Source organism: Ictalurus punctatus, chromosome 22 (assembly GCF_001660625.3).
Source record: "Ictalurus punctatus breed USDA103 chromosome 22, Coco_2.0, whole genome shotgun sequence".
In the NCBI taxonomy this organism is placed as follows: domain Eukaryota; kingdom Metazoa; phylum Chordata; class Actinopteri; order Siluriformes; family Ictaluridae; genus Ictalurus; species Ictalurus punctatus.
Window position 1 is genome coordinate 6,225,288 of NC_030437.2, and position 23,326 is coordinate 6,248,613.

At 37.0% G+C, this 23,326-nt stretch overlaps 1 protein-coding gene across 4 annotated transcripts; it reads left to right on the forward strand.

The window, feature by feature from the left end:
• Window positions 1–298: 298 nt before the first annotated feature.
• Window positions 299–22,999, forward strand: LOC108255378 (heat shock factor protein 5-like). 4 transcript variants are annotated; one of them, XM_053674652.1, is made up of 7 exons: window positions 299–445; window positions 1,940–2,440; window positions 2,978–3,091; window positions 4,525–4,616; window positions 4,820–4,957; window positions 6,632–6,713; window positions 6,832–7,586. In XM_053674652.1, the coding sequence occupies exons 2-6, from the start codon at window positions 1,945–1,947 to the stop codon at window positions 6,677–6,679; spliced, it is 888 nt and encodes a 295-aa protein (XP_053530627.1). In that variant the 5' UTR covers window positions 299–445; window positions 1,940–1,944; the 3' UTR covers window positions 6,680–6,713; window positions 6,832–7,586. The 4 variants fall into 4 exon arrangements, with proteins under 4 accessions (XP_053530627.1, XP_053530626.1, XP_053530625.1 ...); XM_053674651.1 differs by having other exon boundaries at window positions 6,632–7,586; XM_053674650.1 differs by lacking the exons at window positions 1,940–2,440; window positions 2,978–3,091; window positions 4,525–4,616; ... (1 more) ...; window positions 6,632–6,713; window positions 6,832–7,586 and adding exons at window positions 18,441–18,961; window positions 19,499–19,774; window positions 20,869–20,960; window positions 21,094–21,231; window positions 22,645–22,999 and having other exon boundaries at window positions 300–445.
• Window positions 23,000–23,326: the final 327 nt, after the last annotated feature.

A 23,326-nucleotide genomic window follows, 5' to 3' on the forward strand; every position in this document is an offset into this window, starting at 1 on the left:
TGTGATTAAGGTGTGTACATGTCTGTAATACACGTCGATAATGCGACTAAAAAAAGGAGTACTCCACATGTCTTAATTCGAGTTGTGTTTACTTCTAGTATGACTTTAATTGGATTAAGGTAATTAAAAATTGCTGTTTACATGGTAGTTTCTTAATCAGAGTATTGTCTTAATCGGGTTAATAGTGGATTATTCTTGTCCATGTAAATGCACTGATTGACCCCCTTCCATACAGACAGCAATACACGATGACAGCAATACACGATGACAGCAATGACCTATGACATAAAATTCTAAATTCTAAATTTGTTTTGATTCAAACCGGTCAGTGGTGAGGCCACTGTTGTCCAGAAAACCTGAGAAGACGCACACAGCCCAACCAGGAGATCAAATTGTCGTGGAAATTAGCAAGGAAACACTCGCAGACCTCTGAAGTCCTCTGAAGGTAAAAAGGTTTATTACAGAAAGATGGTTAAAACAGGATAGAATAAAGCAGGATAGAATAATGAGAGCGCTCTGAAGGGCTTGTGCTGAACCACTACTATAGAAGGCTTTGTTTCAGGGTCTTAGAAGATGTGCAGACGAACCTTGAACAGAAGAACATGTTTGTGTCTCTGTATAGCAGATAAACATTCTGTACTGATCTAAGTGACATGACATGGCCTTCTTAGATATTATCCTCTGATGAGAATGAAACAGAACAAGAACAAAACTATTACAATGTAAAAATGAATAATTTCCCTCACAGGTATACCCCGCCTTGTGCCCGATGCTCCAGGTTTCCCGACACCCAGTAGTATAAGCGGTATAGAAAATGGATGGATATACATTTTATATTTCTCAATCAATCATTACAGTCTGTTATGAACTTGGGAATTTCTGTAATATGCACTGAAAAGTTAAAAGTGTACGGCACACCATTGTTTTGTCATAGGTTGATATAATCATGATGAGCCTACATACATAAACATCAAAAGAAAAACAGACTGCAATTCAATCAAAATTTTCCAGATCATCGGTTTAGCATATTGTAGTTTTACAACCTGGAACCTGGACTGACTTTTATATTAAAGTGGGGGATCAACACACACTAAAATAATACGTAATACAATAAAAACACAATTTGTTAAAATTATTTACAAAACAACAACAACAAAAAAAACCTTACAGTTGTTATTTCATAAGTATTCATCCCCATTGCTGTGAAAGCCCTAAATTCGTTGGAGAGACACAAGGCCACAGCTTCACATTTTTGGTTTGCTAATGAAGAGTTATATATTAGCACATTTTGTCATAATTTATGGCCTAAAGTTTTTTGTCCTGCTAGAGGAATAACAGAGACCCCATGGGTGGTATGTTTGCCACTGCTGACCTAAACGTTCACCGTTTCTCCTACAAAACATGCCGAATAGCATCGTCACTATTTTATGATACACGTTAACACGCACCAAGACTTTACTTTGGGATTGAATGACATCACAGGCACGGGTTACTCTGATTGGAAAAATCCACACGAACTCATTCAATATTCATGAATTTGTCCGGCGCCCCCACCTGCCCAGTCTCCTGAATTTAAATGCTCGAGTCTGGTGTATGCGCGTAACCGTTTTAACAGCTCTGAGAGGCGATAAGGGATCAGAGAACTATCAAAAGGGACCACATAGCAGGTGTATGTGCTCATATATAAGAAATATTTCACACGTGATCATGTAGCTCTTATAAATTACTTTGGGTCTGTTTTTGTTTGATTATTTAGGCTACGGCCAGGATGCTTCACAACTCTAACGGTCAATTTTGATAACATTAATGCTATAGCTTGTTATTGTTAGTGATTTTCAGCTGTTACTGAAGATGAATGTGTTATGTGTTAGCTAGCCACCTACTATCTAGTTAGTGCTAGAGAGTAATTGTTACATTCAGTCTCCTTTTTTTCACCCAGTTGGTATGGAATTCGATGAAACAACTTTTGTCACCTTCATCAACCCCAACTACTTCCCTGGCAAGTTGTGGCGTTTGGTGAACGATCCTCAGATTCGCTCAATCTGTTGGGACGCCAGCGGGGAAGGAATACTCATCCATCAGCAACCCTTCGAAGCTGAAGTGCTATTGTCCCAACCTAGGCATTTGTCTGAGTACTTCAGAACGACTGACTTCATCAGTTTCGTTCGCCAGCTGAACCTGTACGGCTTCAGAAAAAAATGCACAGACCGTGACGTCTCAGACAAGCAACCCAACATCTCATCCATTAAGGCCCAACTGCACCACTTTTACAACCCGTACTTCAAACGGGATAAGCCTGAGCTTCTACTCAAACTAAAGCGACTCACGCGTCTCAACAGGGCCAAGCTCGCCGGGATAGAGGTGACCAACAGGAAGCCAAAACATTTCCATGATGTGATGCTGAATTCGCCACAGGAAACCTCTGCCTTAATGAAAACAGGTTGGTAGTGTTTCAACAAGCAGATAAAAAGAATAGGCAGAATATATTCATTCATTTCTGTAACAACTTTAACCTAGTCAGGTTCATTACGGATCCAGGGCCCATCCTGAGAAAACTGGGCATCCTGAATGGGACACCAGTTCATTGCAAAGCACCGTGCGCACACACACATTCACACACTCGTTCACACATAGTGCCAATTTACCATAAACACTCCATTTATAACCTGAAACCTGGAAGAAACCCACCTCAACCCTAGTCCACAGGTTTCTCCGCCACTGTGCGAATTCTTTAAATCTGGAAACATTTGAGTCCATGTCCTTTGAAAGACTGGATAGAGAAATCCATTAGCCTTAAACAAACAAACAAAAAAGATTATACATACATAGGAATGTTTAGAAAAAAGAGAAAATAGACAAATATAATGAGAAAGGGTACGTCATTTTGCTAGTACAGTGTCAGCTAGATAACTTTGTGGCCTCGGTCATCATCTGTAGTGTTAGTTTATTAATACTTGACTTGTCTCTATCTGTTCAGGTTCAGTCTTGCTTGGACGTCAGGGCACTCCTTACCACCATCCCTGTAATGGCCCTCAGCAGGAGAAGAGGTTCAACACACCTCATCACTCACAGCATGGGTTTTACATACCAGGTGATGATTTAATACATTTTGTCACCTTTATAATACTTGTGAGCTCAACGTAATTAGTATAAGCATTCGATTTGCACGCTAAATACAGTGGTATAGTGCATTATTCTGACATGTAGTTTAATTGTTTGCAATTTAGGATGGAGCCCAGTCCATTGTTTCACAATTTCAGTGTTCTATCGATCTATCGATCTATCTATCTATCTATCTATCTATCTATCTATCTTTTGTCCCAAATATCCATTTTTAATAGATAAATATTAAGATAACCGATATCAGTCAATGTAATTCTATGTTTTGATATTAAACCTTCAGTGCATAATTCAGATATTCAGAGTCTTCTAATGAGTCATTCTAACAACTGTTATATGTTTAATGCCTGAACAACGTAGTTCTAAAGTTAGAATAGAAAGTAAATGCTGTAAAAAATAAAATAAATAAAATTAAAATTTTAGATTTAAATATCTATTAACAGCTAATAATATCTATCTAGCAACTAATATTTTACTTGAATGTGTCCCCTTTCACCAGCTCAAACTTCTCAGCATTAAATTAAAAAGGGCTGTGGGAGTGTACAGGAGTGGGGTATCAACACCATTACAGTCCATTTTCAGAACATGATTGTCCCTCATGTCATTAGTCTGTACCTATAAGCAGGAAGTCCCACAATGCCTTGCATAAACTCATTTTTAACATTAATTGAGTGATTATTACCCCGTGGTGCTTGGCAATGTGGTGGGCTTAAAAAAACCCCAAACATACAGCGAGGGGAAAAAAGTATTTGATCCCCTGCTGATTTTGTACGTTTGCCCACTGACAAAGAAATGATCAGTCTATAATTTTAATGGTAGATTTATTTGAACAGTGAGAGACAGAATAACAACAAAAAAATCCAGAAAAATGCATGTCAAAAATGTTATAAATTGATTTGCATTTTAATTTAATTTGACCCCTCTGCAAAACATGACTTAGTACTTGGTGGCAAAACCCTTGTTGTTATTCTGTCTCTCACTGTTCAAATAAATCTAACATTAAAATTATAGACTGATCATTTCTTTGTCAGTGGGCAAACGTACAAAATCAGCAGGGGATCAAATACTTTTTTCCCTCACTGTATTCTGTTGCTTTATGCAGCAGATGCAGGCACAGCTTAATGCATTGTTGTTGATTTAGTATGGCTTATTCATGGTTTATCATTTTACATATCTTCCAGGTTATTTGTACAACTCAGGAATAAAACAAATTGACTTTTTCACCTTTAAAGATTGACATTTCAACATGTTATTTAATACAGTAGGCAAAGAATGAACAAAAACTGTGTGCAGAGGGGCTGCAGGAGCTGTAATATCGTTCCTGAATAATCTATCTTAGTGATGTGTTGTTTGTCTTACCAAGAAATGAATCGTTTATTAACATTCAATGTTTCCCACCCCCAGTGAATCAGTGCCGTAGCCCAGACTTCTTGGATTCAAAAGTGCCAAGCTTTCAACAACCAGCTGCTTCCTACTCTCCTTGTGGCTATTACCCTGTGAGAACTGAGAACCCTTTTTAAGTTTATGTACTGTTCTGATCACTAAAAATGGCTAGTGCCGTTATTTTAGCCAGTGTAGGCATGTTAAGGTTTGATGGTACATGTTGCAGTATGAAGGGAATGCTGGGAGGTCAAAGAGTTAAAAGTAAAACCTTGATGTATAAATAATATTAATATGAATTTTCCCACTCATTCCTCAGGACTACTCAGTCGGATACGCTCATCTGATTGATCAGGATCCATACTGGAAAGCAGGTGATATTCCAGAGTCCAGGACGAGTGACATGAAAGAGAAAGAGGAGCTGGACGATATTTTAAATCTGGTGGAAGAATTACAGGTCAGATTAGATCATTTCCCATCAAGAACAGCCCGAGTGTGTATCTGTGCTTACAGTGTAGTCAGAGCTGCCATAGTACCATAAGGTCCAATAATCGGAATCCGGGACCAAGAACTGTTTACAAGAACATCCAGTGCCCCCCACTAATATTGGCACCGTTGGTAAATATGAGCAAAGAAAGCTGTGAAAAATTGTCTTTATTGTTTAGCCTTTTGATCTTTTGTTCAGCCTTCTTTGCTTATATTTACCAAGGGTGCCAATATTAGTGGAGGGCACTGTATGTGGTTTAAATCTCACGTTCTCATATCAAACTCATCAGAAATCGTACCAAATCATACCATGGGGCGGCTGTGGCTTAGGTGGTAGAGCGGGTTGTCCACTAATCGTAGGGTTCGATTCCCGGCCCACATGACTCCACATGCCGAAGTGTCCTTGGGCAAGACACTGAATCCCAAGTTGCTCCCGATGGCAAGTTAGCACCTTGCTAGGCAGCTCTGCTACCATTGGTGTGTGTGTGTGAATGGGTGAATGGGACACAGTGTAAAGTGCTTTGGATAAAAGCGCTATATAAGTGCACCATTTACCATTTTACCATTTACAAATGCTAACATTTAGCATTTCTACCACACACTGTTAAGTCTTGTTGTTTTTTTAATACTCAACTGTAGTGATGCACCAAAATCTTTGGCCAGTTAATCAAGATTTTTTCATTTCTTAACCTGTTTATTTGCATAATTTATGCTATTTTGATTTGACTTTCAGGAAAACTGAATTAGGTATGGAAAAACACTGACACCATATTGTAACCATAAAATGTATACAGTGTAAATCAGTGTGTAGCCACCATTGTTAATCCATATTATTCATTATATTCATTCCTTATTTCTGTTCTTGCACCTGTTTTAAAATAATCAGCACATGACTGAACAAAACTTTTTTTGTCATGAATTTGCAATCAGAAGCTTATAGACTTGTTTATGAGGTAATGGATTTGAGTTTATGGGTGCGTCTCAATCAGCTCCATAGTTCAGTAATCAGGACACTGATCAGGGAGTGGTCCATTTGAAGGGCTGTCTCAATTGTGAAATCCTACCAGTGTGCACTGGGACGTTCGCTCCTTAAAAAATCCCACAATGCACCACGAAAACCAATGAGCATAGATGTTCACTATTTTCCCTTGCTGAAAATGACACCATGTTTTCAGAAGCTTCTCAGATCGAACAATGTGGCGGACGAACACAGGTTGCTGTAGCTCTCAAATGATTACTTACGTTAGCGATTTTTAACTTTGACGTTCTATATATTATTTATTTGAGTCTAATGACTTTAATGATTTTTTTAAAAATCTACTAACTAGTCTACGATCCTACTTGAAGTACCATGACAGAAAAATGAATATGACATATAATGTTATAAAGATGTCCATCCTGCATGTTGTGGTTAAGTGCCAGTGGTGATGTTTGACAACGTGAGTACGTAGTCATGTTACTGGAAATTGAGTCATCAGTGTCCTAATGTGTAGTCAGTCAGGGTCTTTACCAGTGCCCGAGCTCATGTACACCATATAATGATTCACCACCTAGGGATCGAGGGAGCTGATTGAGACGCACCCTACTGTATGTTTTGTGTAATGTGAAACATTAATATTGTTTTCTATATATTTTATTTATTCAGGCTGAAGTTGATGCCCGGAGGTTTCTGCAGCTATCAGTCACCTATTAAGACAGCTTGATTGGGTGTTACGAAGCCGGTCTAGGTCAGGCCGCAACATACAATAAATTTTTATCGCACAATCTTTTTTTAAAACTTATATTTCAACTATATTCTCAGCTCTTCTTATTTCATACTTCTTGTGCTTGTCCACTCTTTTCCAGTCTCTGGCTGTATTTCAATTTTGTCAGTCTGACTCCATGAGTACATGTTTGTACTTGCTGATAAGTGCTACTATGTACACAAGATAATTTGCAGTGCACTGGAAGCAGAGGGTACGGGCTCGCTCATCCAGGCAGAAATAAAAGAGAAGCCAGCCCTGCAGATGTGATAATTGACTCTAGCTGCTGTGGTTAGATGAGAGACAGAGAGTTAGATGAGAGACAGAAGGCCAGAAGCAATGCTGTGTGTTTCCATTGTGATCGTTGCTATAAAAATAAAAAAAATAAATAAAAACTCTCCCAAGGTGGAAAAATAATCTGCCAAACAAAATGAATAAAAAAGATAGAGACTGAATGCAGTCGATACAAAAAAAAAATCATTTGTAAAATAGACATTTGATTGAATGACAGTTTATAGTTTTTATGTGTATTTTAACCATGGGGAAACCATGACAACATGATGCTAAATGGCACGACAGAGGTTGTCGGGGACATTAAACATCCATCACGCCGAGCAGGAAAAAACTTTGCAGATAAACTCAGGGCTCTACAGTGCGACCATTTCACTCGTATTTGTGACTGAAAAGTATTTTATGCGACTGTGAATAAATATTTATTTGCACCGGTGCGAGTGACCTGTTCAGACCTGTTAATCGGAATAAAAACTACAGGAAGTCCAAAATACATCTACACCGCGTTACTTTCACACTGCTTTTCATCTCCTCAGTCAGCCGAACAAGTGTGGAAATACTGCAAAGAAGCCATTATGATGATGAGAATAACTCTGTACATGATCTGCTTCAACTTCCTAATCTGACAACCGCCATCTTTTATTGATCCCGCAAAATGACCTGAACTTGCACCTGCTCGTGTAGACACAGCGGCTTCGCGCGGAGTAAATTAATAATAATGCTAATGCTACAAGGTGGGTTTAATTCAAACTTCTTTACTAAATAATTCCTCACCTATCATAAGCAAGAGTAGCAACTGTTCGGTCTGTAAACATACAGAACATTGCCGCTCTCCTTCACTAACTCTAATTCACTTCATTTAAACTCATGGTTGCCAGATATCACTAGAAAAGTCAACATCAGTTTCCATGATTTGATTTATCCCCCAAAACATAATATTATCAACAGACGTGGACACTGTACTGGGGGAACCCATCTAAAACTGAAACAAACAAAAATAAAACTAGTAAAATGTAAAGACAGAAAATGTGCTTACTTATAAATAAATCATTTAATATATATAAAAAAAAGAGATTATAATAACTTCATGAAATGAGAAATGAAATAATGTTTAATTACTATGGGTTGCATTTAATATCAATTTGGCATTAAGCTTAGTTCGCTATTTCATTAGAAGGCGATTAGCCTTTTTCCTCATATGGATCATTTTTGTGTTAGTCTACTTTTAATTAGGATTCTTTATTGTTTTTAAGATATTTAAAAATAAATATTTTGCTTGTTTATTTATCAATTAACCAACAGTATTTCTCATTGCTATTATTTTAACTTAATTAACAGTGACCACGAGCAGAGAGCTTACATTTAACTGTTTATGATAGACTTCCTGATTAAAGTTTTAACAAAAAAAGATTGGTATCTGGATCGTATCGGCTGTAAAAATCCTGATCGGAGAATCAGTAATGAACACCATTAAAACTAAAGCGCTTCCTGTCTGGTGGATAAATGAACTCATCCAATCACATCCTATATGAGATTATTCAGATATATACACAATATACACAGAGTGGTTCGAGAACTGACTCCAGCCCAGAACCATGACAGTGGAAAATGTCTAATAGTGTAGCTTTAAATATATTTAAGAGGAGCAGACTTCAAAGACTGAACATTGATGTTTATTGTATTTGTTTACAAGGTGGAACAGGTTAACGGTTGTTTTTTGCATACAGTCTGTAAAATGAACTGAAAATATTACATTTAGTTTATCAGAAGGTAAATTAATTTGTCATGGCTCACACTATGTTCCTAAATTCTGTAATAATTGACCAGCTCAAGTTTTCTCATGCCTACTTGTGTGTTATATTGTGGCATGAGAAACTTAATAAATGTGAAAGTGCAATAAAAATATGTTGTCACTAAAATCAATTAATAATCATGATAAATAATCGAGATCTCAATATTGATTATTGAGCAATCGGGATTATCATTTTGGCCATAATCCTGCAGCCCTAATTGACGTGTGTGGAATTTGGAGGCCAAATGAACACCTTGAACTCTCATGTTCCTCAAACAAGTCTTGAACAATTTTTGCAGTGTGGCAGGGCACATTATCCTGCATTAACCTTTTCCTGCTTCCAACACATCAACTTGAAGAACTGACTGTTCACTTGCTGTGTAATATATCTCACCCCTTAACAGGTCCCACTGTAACAAGATAGTCAATGTTATTCATGCCACCTGTCAGTGGTTGTAATGTTATGGTTGATATACATATATACATTAAAGTACTAGAGAGTTTAAATATTTTGTATATTTTAGCATAGTAAGATTTTAGTATATTAGTACACAGGTGCAATTAAAAACATTCCAGAAACATGGCAGTAATATGGGAACAAATGCTCTTAATTGAAAAGAAGCCATAGCATTAATCACATTCATGGATCACTGAAGTTAAATTGATCTTTTAATTCATGACTTATTTGTTAATATTGCATACTATTGTGGTGGATCCTGGAGGTTTTGTCTTCCGTGCACAATGAATAGAGGGATGAATTTGTGACTGAGATGAAAGATTAGACTGGTCATTCAGTCAAACTGCAAAAATTACCTTCATTATTGAACTTTATAATTGACTTTAATTAGAGATGACTACAAGTAACTAATGACTGACAAGTTACTTCTGAATATGAGATGTTTTCATATGAATCATTTTTGAATGAGCTATCTGAATATGAAGCTTTTTCTAATATAAATGGTTTGAATATGAGTTAATGTTCAACTTTGAGTTGTTTAAATATGATTTTTGAATGAGTTTTCTAAATATAAATAGTTTTTGAATGTGAATTGTTTGAATTTAAATCACTTATATTAATGGTTCGGATATGAAGTAAAATATTGATTTTATCTGAGTTGGTCAAATATGACAAAATATGTAAAATAGTGTAATATGTAACGCAAACAAAACATGAACTGTTTGAATCCATGTAGAGGCGGAGTATTCTGTCACGTCCCGAGACATAAGGGAGATTAGGACGGATGCAAATGCAGTTTAACAGTTTTATTTAAGAGAGACACAGGCAGATAAATCCAAATCGTGATCCAAAAACGTAATCCAGAAACATGCAAATGTAGCAATGTGGCTCGTTTTTCGTAAATCCTGCCGACTATGCCACGTGTAGCAATGTGGCTCGTTTCGCTCTATAACTACACCACGTGTAGCAATATGGCTCGTTTTTCGTAAATCCTGCCAACTACGCCACATGTAGCAACGTGGCTCGTTTTTCTCAACAACTACGCCACATGTAGCTATGCGGCTTGTTTGTTTCATTTTGCACCAACTACGCCACCCCGAGAAAAACGGGGAAAATAACCCAAATAAAGACACACAAGTTCGTTCCACGTAGAACAGGCAAGAGGCATGGGTTTCCATACAAAAATACATTTTATTTTGAAGTTAAAAAGACTGGCCAAGAATTATTTTAAAAGAAACAACATCCAACGCAGTCAGGCATTGGTCAAATAAAATAATCACAAGAGGAAGTTAAGAATAGTCATAGGAGGACTGAGGATTCCTGTATGAAGGGCAGGCTAGTACGACAGCACTAGCTATACAAAAGGGAAAAGCACCTAATAATCAGAATCATACCCACAAAATTCAGTAAAATAAACACAGCAATAATAACGACCCTTAATTAAGTAAAGCCTAAGGTGCACCAAAGAACTCCCCCAGCCTTTTAATTTTGTTTTCCTTTGTTAGTATAAAAAGAAAAAAAACCTGTGAATGTTTACTGTTGTGTGTTGCTCAATTTTTTTTTTTTCTTCTCAATGGAATATTTGGGAAAGGGAGGGGAGGAGAGAAGAAAAAAGGTGATGTTCAGCAGACATGTTTGGTAGACGTGTTCAGCAGAAATGTTTAGTCCAGCAGAAATGTTCAGCAGAAATGTTCAGCAGAAATGTTTAGTCCAGCAGAAATGTTCAGCAGAAATCTACAGCAGAAATGTTCAATAAAAATGAAACTGGAAAAATAAAGAAACAAAACAAGAAACATAGACTATGACTACGAACTGGGAGTGGGAAAACCAGCGTAAACTAAACGGACTAATCTGCAGTTTAACTTAACTAAATCTAACAAGGCTCATAACATGGACAATGACTTTCTCTAACGAACGAATGAATCTATCTAACGTATCTTATATTATCTAAACTAATACTCCGCGCCGTGTGCTGGTAGGCGCGTGGTATATATACAAACATAATAAGCGCGTTAAGTGCTGACGGCTGACACCAATCTAGACACACGCTTAAACAATAGCCAATGACAGAACAGGGAGGAGACATAACAGAAACATAACAAATGCACGTGTCCATAGTAAACAATGTCACGGTTGTCAACATTCGCAGAGCAGGCTTGCTCGTGCACACACGCGTGCGCCCTCATGCTTTCCAGCATGCTGCCTAAAGGGGAAACCGTGACAGACTCCTACGGCCAAAATAAAGGCAACCTAAGGCAGCATGCCACAGCCACGGACAATTCCTTCAAGCATGAAGGTGATGGATTAAATCAAAACGATTAATGAGGGAATCTGTAATAAAACAGCAGTGTCTACAGGAAAATGTGTTTGAGATTGTTGAGGTATAAATCCACCTCACACTCCTCTCTCACTCTCTAAAGTGGATAATCTGCTAGAGAATCTGGCCCAATCATAATATTTATACAACAAAAGATCCTCAATTCTGGCATTTACATGTGCACCAGAAAGCTATGCAGTCATAAAATGGGAATAGGGGTAGACCAAAAGGAGCTCACCATCCTGCTTAAGATGATTACTAGAACTTTAAATTATGAGGAGCTCAGCCCCCAGAGGCCTCACAAGCTGTCTAAAATGCCCTAAAATATTTTCATATTGGTGTCTTCATGGTGAATATCAGGACTGACTGATGCCTAACAACAAAAGTGAAATTATCAAGTGAATTCATTGGATATCTCGCCTCCCCATGCTATTTTTATTTTTTTTAAATCAGATTTTAAACATGTTTGATAAAGATTTTTACAAACAGTTACTTGATAGGAAAGGCCTGCTCAGCCATCATTTTCCCAACAACCCTCACACCTTTGTGTGTTCTCTTTTAACAACCAAATGTTGATAACATTCCCCTTGGGCTTGACAAAATGGCTTAATAAATAAAATATTTCCTTTTTTAATGGCACCTTGGTGTATGTGCCTTGGTGGCTGTCAGTATACCTTGACAGGCCGTTCAAGTGTAACCTTGTGTGGGAAACATTGCTAGTAGTTTTGTATGCTTACAGGACATAAGTACATGAATCAAATTATTTCTTATGTTAATACTGAAAAGGTATTACAGTCTATAGATTACAATATAAACTCATTTACCAATAATCTACTTTTAAATGTAGACTACCTGCTCAAAGCTGTCACCCTGCCTTACTGTCCTCAGCCTCACTGCTTGACCTGTCTAAAATATACAAGAGGAATGAAAGACAAACCATTAATACTTGATTACAAAACAAGGAAACATAAACGGCCAACTCTTATTTTGAGAACATAAAATCTGTTGTCTAAACATGACACTTTGGCTATTATCTTGTATAGTATTTTTGAGCACTTCCATAAATGGGCAAGACTGTAACCATTTAAGCCTTTAACAACATAACTGCATATGGTATTCACTTCCTAGATATGATAGCTTTATAAGATCCATGACTGAATCAGTCCGTTCATACGAGCATGTGATTTGCCATTGCTTGAATTATCCAAAACAAATAGCTTGATTTTGTTAACTTAGACTTTATTTTGTTTCATATTTACTTTTGCGTTGGTAGCCACCATTCTCTCATCAGCTCCCAACTCCCTTCTAGGGTTGTAATGAGCTTGGAAGGCAATGCAAATGTCATCAAGCAGAGGCCCGATTCTGAACAGCTTGTCATTTTCTGGAGTTCCCGTCTTTTTGTTATTTTCAACATCCTCTTCTGGATCACTGAGGTGCAAGTTCCAAATAAAGTCGTTTATAAAAATACATTTTCATAAGAAGTTTGTTTTACCTTGTGTCAGCTTTTTGTCTTCTTCGTAGTCTGGTAGTCTCCACACTCTCCAGGTCTCATGAACAATTTCCAAATTCATCATTTTCGAGTTGAGAACAAGCTCGGTGTCTTAATGTTTATTCAATGTTCTCTTTATTTTTGAAAATGGCAAAGATATTCCAATAAATGCAACAACTGTCCTTTGCCGGTTTAATGAAAACAAACATGAGAGTTTCATATTAAATCTGATTTATTATATTTCTGTTTCTACAGGGTCTAGCAACAACAACAAGAAGAAGAAAGAAAACAATGGTACGTAAAATCAGTTATTGGTTTTATGGCAGTTGGTAGACCAGCTTATGGTGCATTACTGCCACCTACTGAGCTTTATGAATTATAATTTAACTGTATGATATAAAAATTATTCAATATTATATAACTCTAAAGAGTCTAAGAACTGACAAGAGTTCATTGTATCTCTTTTGTTCCAGTGTAGCTTCATATCTTTGTGTGATATACTGTATGCTTCACAGTGTAATATTTATTGACCTACATCTTATGTTTACCTGAAGACCACCCTGACACTTCATGAAAGGGTAAATACAATAAAAGTTAAATGTAAAAATAAAAGTTTTTAAATCGCATTTTCTTATCAATCAGAATTCCAGTAGCTGTTGATGAGTGGTTAGAAAGTATGTTTTAGCCAGTTTTTATTGTTTCTATTTTCCATTGAGAGGCTGTTTGTCAGTAATAAAAAATAGAGTTTGAAACAATTTTGGACGTTTTCTCTCGCTTGAACTTGAACCAGGCGAGTTCAGGGAACATTTTTTCATCTGTTCATTTTAACTGTGAAAAATATTGTTTGAAACCATTTCAGATGTTTTCTCCTCCTCGAATCCCTGCCAGGTGAGTTCAGGGGACATTTTTTTGTCTGTCAATTTTTATTGTTTTTTCCCCCCAATCAAGGTGCTGTTTGTGAGTAGTAAAAAACAAACCCCACTGTTTTCAGCTAGTTTTTCACAGGCGCGCGGTGGACACGATCCCGCTTGAACTCGCCGATATTTTTTCGTTTGTTCATTTTTAACAGTGAAAAACATTGTTTAAAAACAATTTTGGATGTTTTCTCCCGCTTGAACCCCTACCCAGCGAGTTCAGCGGACATTTTTTCATCAATATGTTTCTTTCTCTGTTGGGATGTAACTGACAAGGACTCGTACAAAATCCAGTGGGTATCCTCTGCTTCAGTCAGAAAGTCCTCAGCTAAACTCATTCAAAGTGAGCATCGTCTTGAAGGGAGTTTGGTGATGGATGAACTGGCCGACCTGCCTCAGGCCTTCTGTGTTCTTTTTGGACTGATTTATGCCCTGTACTTGAACTGTCCTAAGTGTATGAAAAACATCCATCCATCCATCCATCCATCCATCCATCCATCCATCGTCTACCGCTTACTCCTTCTTCAGGGTCACGGGGAACCTGGAGCCAATCCCAGGGAGCATCGGGCACAAGGCGGGGGACACCCTGGACAGGGTGACAATCACATACACACTCACACACCCATTCATACACTACGGACACTTTAGACACGCCAATCAGCCTACCATGCATGTCTTTGGACTTGTATGAAAAACAGTTTCCACTTTATTCAGCAGTTAATACTCAACCTGGGAGGTAAGCTGCTCCCAAAATTCAATCTTTGAAAAATCAGCTAACAGTAAAACGGGCCTCCCAATTGTTCTACTACTGTTCCACTCGCAAGTGGTTCATTTGTAATGTTGAAGTGCATCTTTTATGATATTGGCTCTGATTTTGTCGTTTGATTCAATTCTTATTTCCAATGTTCCTATTTGATAGAAATTTGAAATTTATTTTATTTATATATACAGTGGTACAATACTGATGTCCAGTGAACATTTCATGTGAATAGTCTCATTTGAAATATATTTACTGAAACAAATATTGATGCATCTAATACTTATTTCCCTCTCTGTATGTGTGTGTTATATTATATTATATTATATTATATTATATTATATTATATTATATTATATTATATTATATTATATATGTAATATATATTTTTTTCAGCTACAATGCCAAAAAGAGAAACTTTGTAACGTTTCACTTTTAGAATAACATGTTTACGGACAAGTTTCCTCACACCGATAGTTCAGAAGACCAAATCTTTAGGAAGTAAAATTTGGCAAACAATTTCACAGAATTTTCTTGACTGTGTGTATTATATTTTCAAATGAAAATTTTTCATTTGAAATAAAACATTTTTTTTTTGGTATTTGCTTGCTTTTTTTTTTTTTTTTACATTATAATTGAATGAATTTAAAGTTTACTTAATTTAACTTAAAAAACTAAGTTGAATAATTGGACAGAGCAATTAATATTACAAATGATTTAGAGTTAAATCAACTTGGAATTTAGTGCTTAAAAATAATTGTTGGAAGGGCTGGAATGTTTAAGTTAAGTTCACTTAAGTTATCGAGTAAACATTACTTAATTTTTTAAGGCAACCACTTTCCTCAAGTTTTTATGTACAATCAACTTATCCGGGTTCACAGTGTGGTTCAAACAGCCTTCTCCGTAGTTCACTCGCATAAATGTGATATTAGGAGCAACATATGAACATCCTGTACATACCGTAGCATGTGTCACAGGATGTGCTTTGCTACATGTTTTTCCCACTTTTTTTTTTTTTACAGCTTCTGTAACTTTAAAAGTTTTATTCAATTTAACATGCTATGAAAATCAAGTGAATATGCATTCTCGTAGACAGACAGAAAAGGTTCTAGTGTGTGCCAAATCTCTAGACATTCAATTAATCATATAACCCAGGGGTTCCCAAACTTTTCCAGGGCAAGGCCCCCCAAATTACATTAACATTTGACCGAAGCTACCCTTTTGCAAGATGTCTTTAAAACACATTAAAAATACAGACTTCTGAAGATATCCCCCTTTTTATTAACAATGACATCTTACATCTTTACATTGCATCAGGAATTGATTGTGTGTGTGCGGTTGTCTGAGAGTGAGAAAGCTAAAATCATGTATTTATTTATTTTTCACACCAAATTGTTGAGGACCCCCGGGCGCCCCCTAGCGGCCGCCACTTTGAAAACCCCTGATATAACCTATAGGTTCAATTGAGCAAACTATAAAGAATGTAAAAGAGTCCACATACAGCAATTTGGTAGGACTTAGTTTTCTCTTCCCTTCTTTTTTTTTTATAATTTCTTTTTTTTAATTATTATTATAATTTTTTTTATCGTGTGTGTTAACTTTGCCAAACGTATCATGTACCACTGATATGATGGAATGAGTCACTGGGGCATGCCACTTGATGATAACCCGCCGCAAAAATACTGCGCTTCTTAATAAGTACTCTCTTTGCTTATTTATTGCTCGAACCGGACTCTTTCCGTTAGCAAATATTTTTACCATTATCATCTCTCTCTCTATATATATACCCGTCGGTATATATCTTAGTTTTGAAGCTGTGATCTAAGAAACACCAATATCTCTGCCGTCGCAACTTCTTATAAGAAACCGCTCCATGTAATACTTCTCTCAATGTAATACATGCATTTCTTATATCATTGAGTTCCTTCCATACAGACAGCAATACACTATGACAGCAATACACTATGACAGCAATACACTATGACATAATTCTAATTCTAAATTCTAAATTCTTGATGATTCCTACCACTTAGTGGGGAGGCCACTATTATCCAGAAAACCTGAGAAGACGCATGCAGCCCAGACAGGAGACTCCAAATTGTCGTGGAAATTAGCAAGGAAACACTTGCAGACCTCTGAAGTCCTCTGAAGGTAAAAAAAGGTTTATTACAGAAAGATGGTTAATACAGGATAGAATAATGAGAGCGCGCTGAAGCGCTTGTGCTGAACCACTACTATAGATATGAAACGCAGAGCATGGCACACTTCTGTGTACCGATAAGAAGCGGTTTGAGGCAGTTCAAACAGGCTTTGTTTCAGGGTCTTAGAAGATGTGCAGACGAACCTTGAACAGAAGAACATGTTTGTGTCTCTGTATAGCAGATAAACATTCTGTACCGATCTAAGTGACATGACATGGCCTTCTTAGATATTATCCTCTGATGAGAATGAAACAGAACAAGAACAAAAGTATGAATAAGTAAAAATGAATAATTTCCCTCACAGGTATACCCCACCTTCTGCCCGATGCTCCAGGTTTCCCGACACCCAGTAGTATAAGCGGTATAGAAAATGGATGGATATACATTTTATATTTCTCAATCAATCATTACAGTCTGTTATGAACTTGGGAATTTCTGTAATATCCACTGAAAAGTTAAAAGCGTACGGCACAGCATTGTTTTGTCATAGGTTGATATAATCATACCTGAGTGATGAGCCCACATACATAAAAAGAAAAAGAAAAACAGACTGCAATTCAATCAAAATTTTCCAGATTATGGGTTTACCATGTTGTAGTGTTACAACCTGGAACCTGGACTGACTTTTATATTAAAGTGGGGGATCAATACACACTAAAATAATACGTAATACAATAAAAACACAATTTGTTAAAATTATTTACAAAACAACAACAACAACAACAAAAACTTTACCGTTGTTATTTCATAAGTATTCATCCCCGTTGCTGTGAAAGCCCTAAGTTCGTTGGAGAGACACAAGGCCACAGCTTCACATTTTTGGTTTGCTAATGAAGAGTTATATATTAGCACATTTTGTCATAATTTATGGCCTAAAGTTTTTTGTCCTGCTAGAGGAATAACAGAGACCCCGTGGGCGGTATGTTTGCCACTGCTGACCTAAACGTTCACCATTTCTCCAACAAAACATGTAGATACACGTTAATACGCACCTGGACTTTACTTGGGGATTGAACAACTTCACAGGTACGGGTTACTCTGATTGGATAAATCCACGCGAGCTCATTGAATATTCATGAATTTGTCCGGTGCCTCCACCTAACCAGTCTCCTGAATTTAAACGCTTGAGGCCGGTGTGTGCACGTAACGGTTCCTGACCAGTTTTAACAGCTCTGAGAGGCGATAAGGGATCAGAGAACTATCAAAAGGAACCACATAGCAGGTGTATGTGCTCATATATAAGAAATATTTCACACGTGATCATGTAGCTCTTATAAATTACTTTGGGTCTGTTTTTGTTTGATTATTTAGGCTACGGCCAGGATGCTTCACAACTCTAACGGTCAATTTTGATAACATTAATGCTATAGCTTGTTATTGTTAGTGATTTTCAGCTGTTACTGAAGATGAATGTGTTATGTGTTAGCTAGCCACCTACTATCTAGTTAGTGCTAGAGAGTAATTGTTACATTCAGTCTCCTTTTTTTCACCCAGCTGGCTACAAATCTTTTCAGCTGGTATGGAAATTGATGGAACAACTTTTGTCACCTTGAACAAACCCATCTACTTCCCTGGCAAGTTGTGGCATTTGGTGAACGATCCTCAGATTCACTCAATCTGTTGGGATGCCACTGGGGAAGGAATACTCATCCATCAGCTACCCTTCGAAGCTGAAGTGCTATTGTCCCAACCCAGGCAGTTGACCGAGAACTTCAGAACGACTGACTTCATCAGTTTCGTTCGCCAGCTGAACCTGTACGGCTTCAGAAAAAAACGCACAGACCGTGACGTCTCAGACAAGCATCCCAACATCTCATCCATTAAGGCCCAACTGCACCACTTTTACAACCCGTACTTCAAACGGGATAAGCCTGAGCTTCTGCTCAAACTAAAGCGACTCACGCGTCTCAACAGGGCCAAGCTCGCCGGGATAGAGGTGACCAACAGGAAATCAAAACCTTGCCATAATGTGATGCTGAATTCGCCACAGGAAACCTCTGCCTTAATGAAAACAGGTTGGTAGTGTTTCAACAAGCAGATAAAAAGAATAGACAGAATATATTCATTCATTTCTGTAACAACTTTAACCTAGTCAGGTTCATGACGGATCCAGGGCCTATCCTGAGAAAACTGGGCATCCTGAATGGGACACCAGTTCATTGCAAAGCACCGTGTGCACACACACATTCACACACTCATTCACACATAGTGCCAATTTACCATAAACACTCCATTTATAACCTGGAACCTGGAAGAAACCCACCTCAACCCTAGTCCACAGGTTTCTCCGCCACTGTGCAAATTATTTAAATCTGGAAACATTTTAGCCCATATCCTATGAAAGACTGGATAGAGGAATCCATTAGCCTTAAACAAACAAAAAAAAAGATTATGCATATATAGGAATGTGTAGAAAAAAAGAGAAAATAGACAAATATAATGAGAAAGGGTAAGTCATTTTGCTAGTACAGTGCCAGCTAGATAACTTTGTGGCCTCGGTCATCATCTGTAGTGTTAGTTTATTAATACTTGACTTGTTTCTATCTGTTCAGGTTCAGTCTTGCTTGGACATCAGGGAACCCCTTACCATCATCCCTGTAATGGCCCTCAGCAGGAGAAGGAGTGCGACAGAACATCCAATTCCTCCCAAGCATTTGCAGTGGGCCATGTTGATCCTTCTCCAGTTACTTTAAACACTAACAACGCTGTGCCGGTCCCTGTGTCCCACCACTTCCCAGTGGACTCGCCGAGTGCACATCCCTCCAGCGTCATGCACATGCAGCAGGGCGTCATGCCTCATCACTCACAGCATGGGTTTTACACACCAGGTGATGATGATTTAATACATTTTGTCCCCTTTATAATACTTGTGAGCTCAGCCTTAATTAGTATAAGCATTCGATTTGCACACTACTTTAGTAAATACAGTGGTATAGTGCATTATTCTGACGTGTAGTTTAATTGTATGCAATTTAGGATGGAGCCCAGTCCATTGTTTCACAATTTCAGTGTTGGTGTTTCAGTCTATCTATCTGTCTATCTGTCTATCTATCTATCTATCTATCTTTTGTCCCAAATATACATTTTTAATAGATAAAAATTAAGATAACTGATATCAGTCAATGTAATTCTATGTTTTGATATTAAACCTTCAGTGCATAATTCAGATATTCAGAGTCTTCTAATGAGTCATTCTAACAACTGTTATATGTTTAATGCCAGAACAACGTAGTTCTAAAGTTAGAATAGAAAATAAATGCTGTAAAAAACAAACAGAAATTTAAATTTAAATTTTAGATTTAAATATCTATTAACAGCTAATAATATCTATCTAGCAACTAATATTTTACTTGAATGTGTCCCCTTTCACCAGCTGAAACTTCTCAGCATTAAATTAAAAAGGGCTGTGGGAGTGTACAGGAGTGGGGTATCAACACCATTACAGTCCATTTTCAGAACATGATTGTCCCTCATGTCATTAGTCTGTACCTATAAGCAGGAAGTCCCACAATGCCTTGCATAAACTCATTTTTAACATTAATTGAGTGATTATTACCCCATGGTGCTTGGCAATGTGGTGGGCTTAAAAAAACCCAAACATATTCTGTTGCTTTATGCAGCAGATGCAGGCACAGCTTAATGCATTGTTGTTGATTTAGTGTGGCTTATTCATGGTTTATCATTTTACATATCTTCCAGGTTATTTGTACAACTCAGGAATAAAACAAATTGAATTTTTTACCTTTAAAGATTGACATTTCAACATGTTATTTAATACAGTAGGCAAAAAATGAACAAAAACTGTGTGCAGAGGGGCTGCAGGAGCTGTAATATCGTTCCTGAATAATCTATCTTAGTGATGTGTTGTTTGTCTTACCAAGAAATGAATCGTTTATTAACATTCAATGTTTCCCACCCCCAGTGAATCAGTGCCGTAGCCCAGACTTCTTGGATTCTAAAGTGCCAAGCTTTCAACAACCAGCTGCTTCCTACTCTCCTTGTGGCTATTACCCTGTGAGAACTGAGAACCCTTTCTAAGTTTATGTATTGTTCTGATCACTAAAAATGGCTAGTGCCGTTATTTTAGCTAGAATAAAACCTTGATGTGTAAATAATATTAATATGAATTTTCCCACTCATTCGTCAGGACGACTCAGTCGGATACGCTCATCCGATTGAACAGGATCCATACTGGAAAGCAGGTGATGTTCCAGAGTCCAGGACGAGTGACATGAAAGAGAAAGAGGAGCTGGACGATATTTTAAAACTGGTGGAAGAATTACAGGTCAGATTAGATCATTTCCCATCAAGAACAGCCCGAGTGTGTATCTGTGCTTACAGTGTAGTCAGAGCTGCCATAGTACCATAAGGTCCAATAATCGGAATCCGGGACCAAGAGCTGTTTACAAGAACATCCAGTGCCCTCCACTAATATTGGCACCCTTGGTAAATATGAGCAAGCAAAGGTTACTGTGAAAATTGTCTTTATTGTTTAACCTTTTGATCTTTTGTTCAGCCTTCTTTGCTTATATTTACCAAGGGTGCCAATATTAGTGGAGGTCACTGTATGTGGTTTAAATCTCACGTTCTCATATCAAACTCATCAGAAATCGTACCAAATGCTAACATTTAGCATTTCTACCACACACTGTTAAGTCTTGTTGTTTTTTTTAATACTCAACTATAGTGATGCACCAAAATCTTTGGCCAGTTAATCAGGATTTTTTCATTTCTTAACCTGTTTATTTGCATAATTTATGCAATTTTGATTTGACTTTCAGGAAAACTGAATTAGGTATGGAAAAACACTGACACCATATTGTAACCATAAAATGTATACAGTGTAAATCAGTGTGTAGCCACCATTGTTAATCCATATTATTCATTATATTCATTCCTTATTTCTGTTCTTGCACCTGTTTTAAAATAATCAGCACATGACTGAACAAAACTTTTTTTGTCATGAATTTGCAATCAGAAGCTTATAGACTTGTTTATGAGGTAATGGATTTGAGTTTATGGGTGCGTCTCAATCAGCTCCATAGTTCAGTAATCAGGACACTGATCAGGGAGTGGTCCATTTGAAGGGCTGTCTCAATTGCGAAATCCTACCAGTGTGCACTGGGACGTTCGCTCCTTAAAAAATCCCACGATGCACCATGAAGACCAATGAGCATAGATGTTCACTATTTTCCCTTGCTGAAAATGACACCATGTTTTCAGAAGCCTCTCAGATCGAACAATGTGTTGGACGAACACTGTTGCTGTAGCTCTCAAATGATTACTTACGTTAGCGATTTTTAACTTTATTTGACGTTCTATATATTGTTTATTTGAGTCTAACGACTTTAATGATTTTTTAAAAATCTACTAAATATTCTACGATCCTACTTGAAGTACCATGACAGACAAATGAATATGACATATAATGTTAGAAAGATGTCCATCCTGCATGTTGTATTTAAGTGCCAGTGGTGATGTTTGACAACGTGAGTACGTAGTCATGTTACCGGAAATTGAGTCATCAGTGTCCTAATGTGTAGTCAGTCAGGGTCTTTACCAGTGCCCGAGCTCATGTACACCATATACTGATTCACCACCTAGGGATCGAGGGAGCTGATTGAGACGCTCCCTACTGTATGTTTTGTGTAATGTGAAACATTAATGTTGGTGTTTTCTATATATTTTATTTATTCAGGCTGATGTTGACTTCTGGAAGTTGCTGCAGCAATCAATCACCTGTTAAGACAGCTTGACTAGGGAGCGCATTTTATTTGGAGGGTAATGACTGGAAATGTTGCCTTTAATCCATTTCGTGACAATGATTCGCAGGACAGCAAAATGAGTTGATTATTATCACTTTCCATGTATATTCCTTTGATATGATATAACAGAAAATACGTAGCAAATGATCCTCAGTGATTAATAAATTTCACAATAATTCTACATTCTATTGAAACATCATTTTTTCTCAAAAAAGAAAACCCCACATTTTTTTTCTTAAATGAAGCAAATGCAATAAACAATGTACAACTTGAAAATGATTAAAATGTCTAGAAATAGGTTTATAAATCTTATTTATTACTTACAGTATTACATTTTTTAAAATGTTTTCTTTGTTCTCTTATAATGCACAATATCTTTTTACAGCTACTGTTTTCTCTGTTCTTTTATTTGCTGATGTGTCAAGCACTTTGACCACTGTTTAATAGTTTATTAAAGTGTTTGACATGTAATTATAAATGATTAAATGTTTGTATGAATTTAGCACTTGTGCATGTCTTTTATTTAAGAAAACTTAAACAAAATGCTTGATGCATTTATTATACTTCTTTGATTTAAATATTATTTTTAGCTGTAGTTTGATTCAATAACATTGT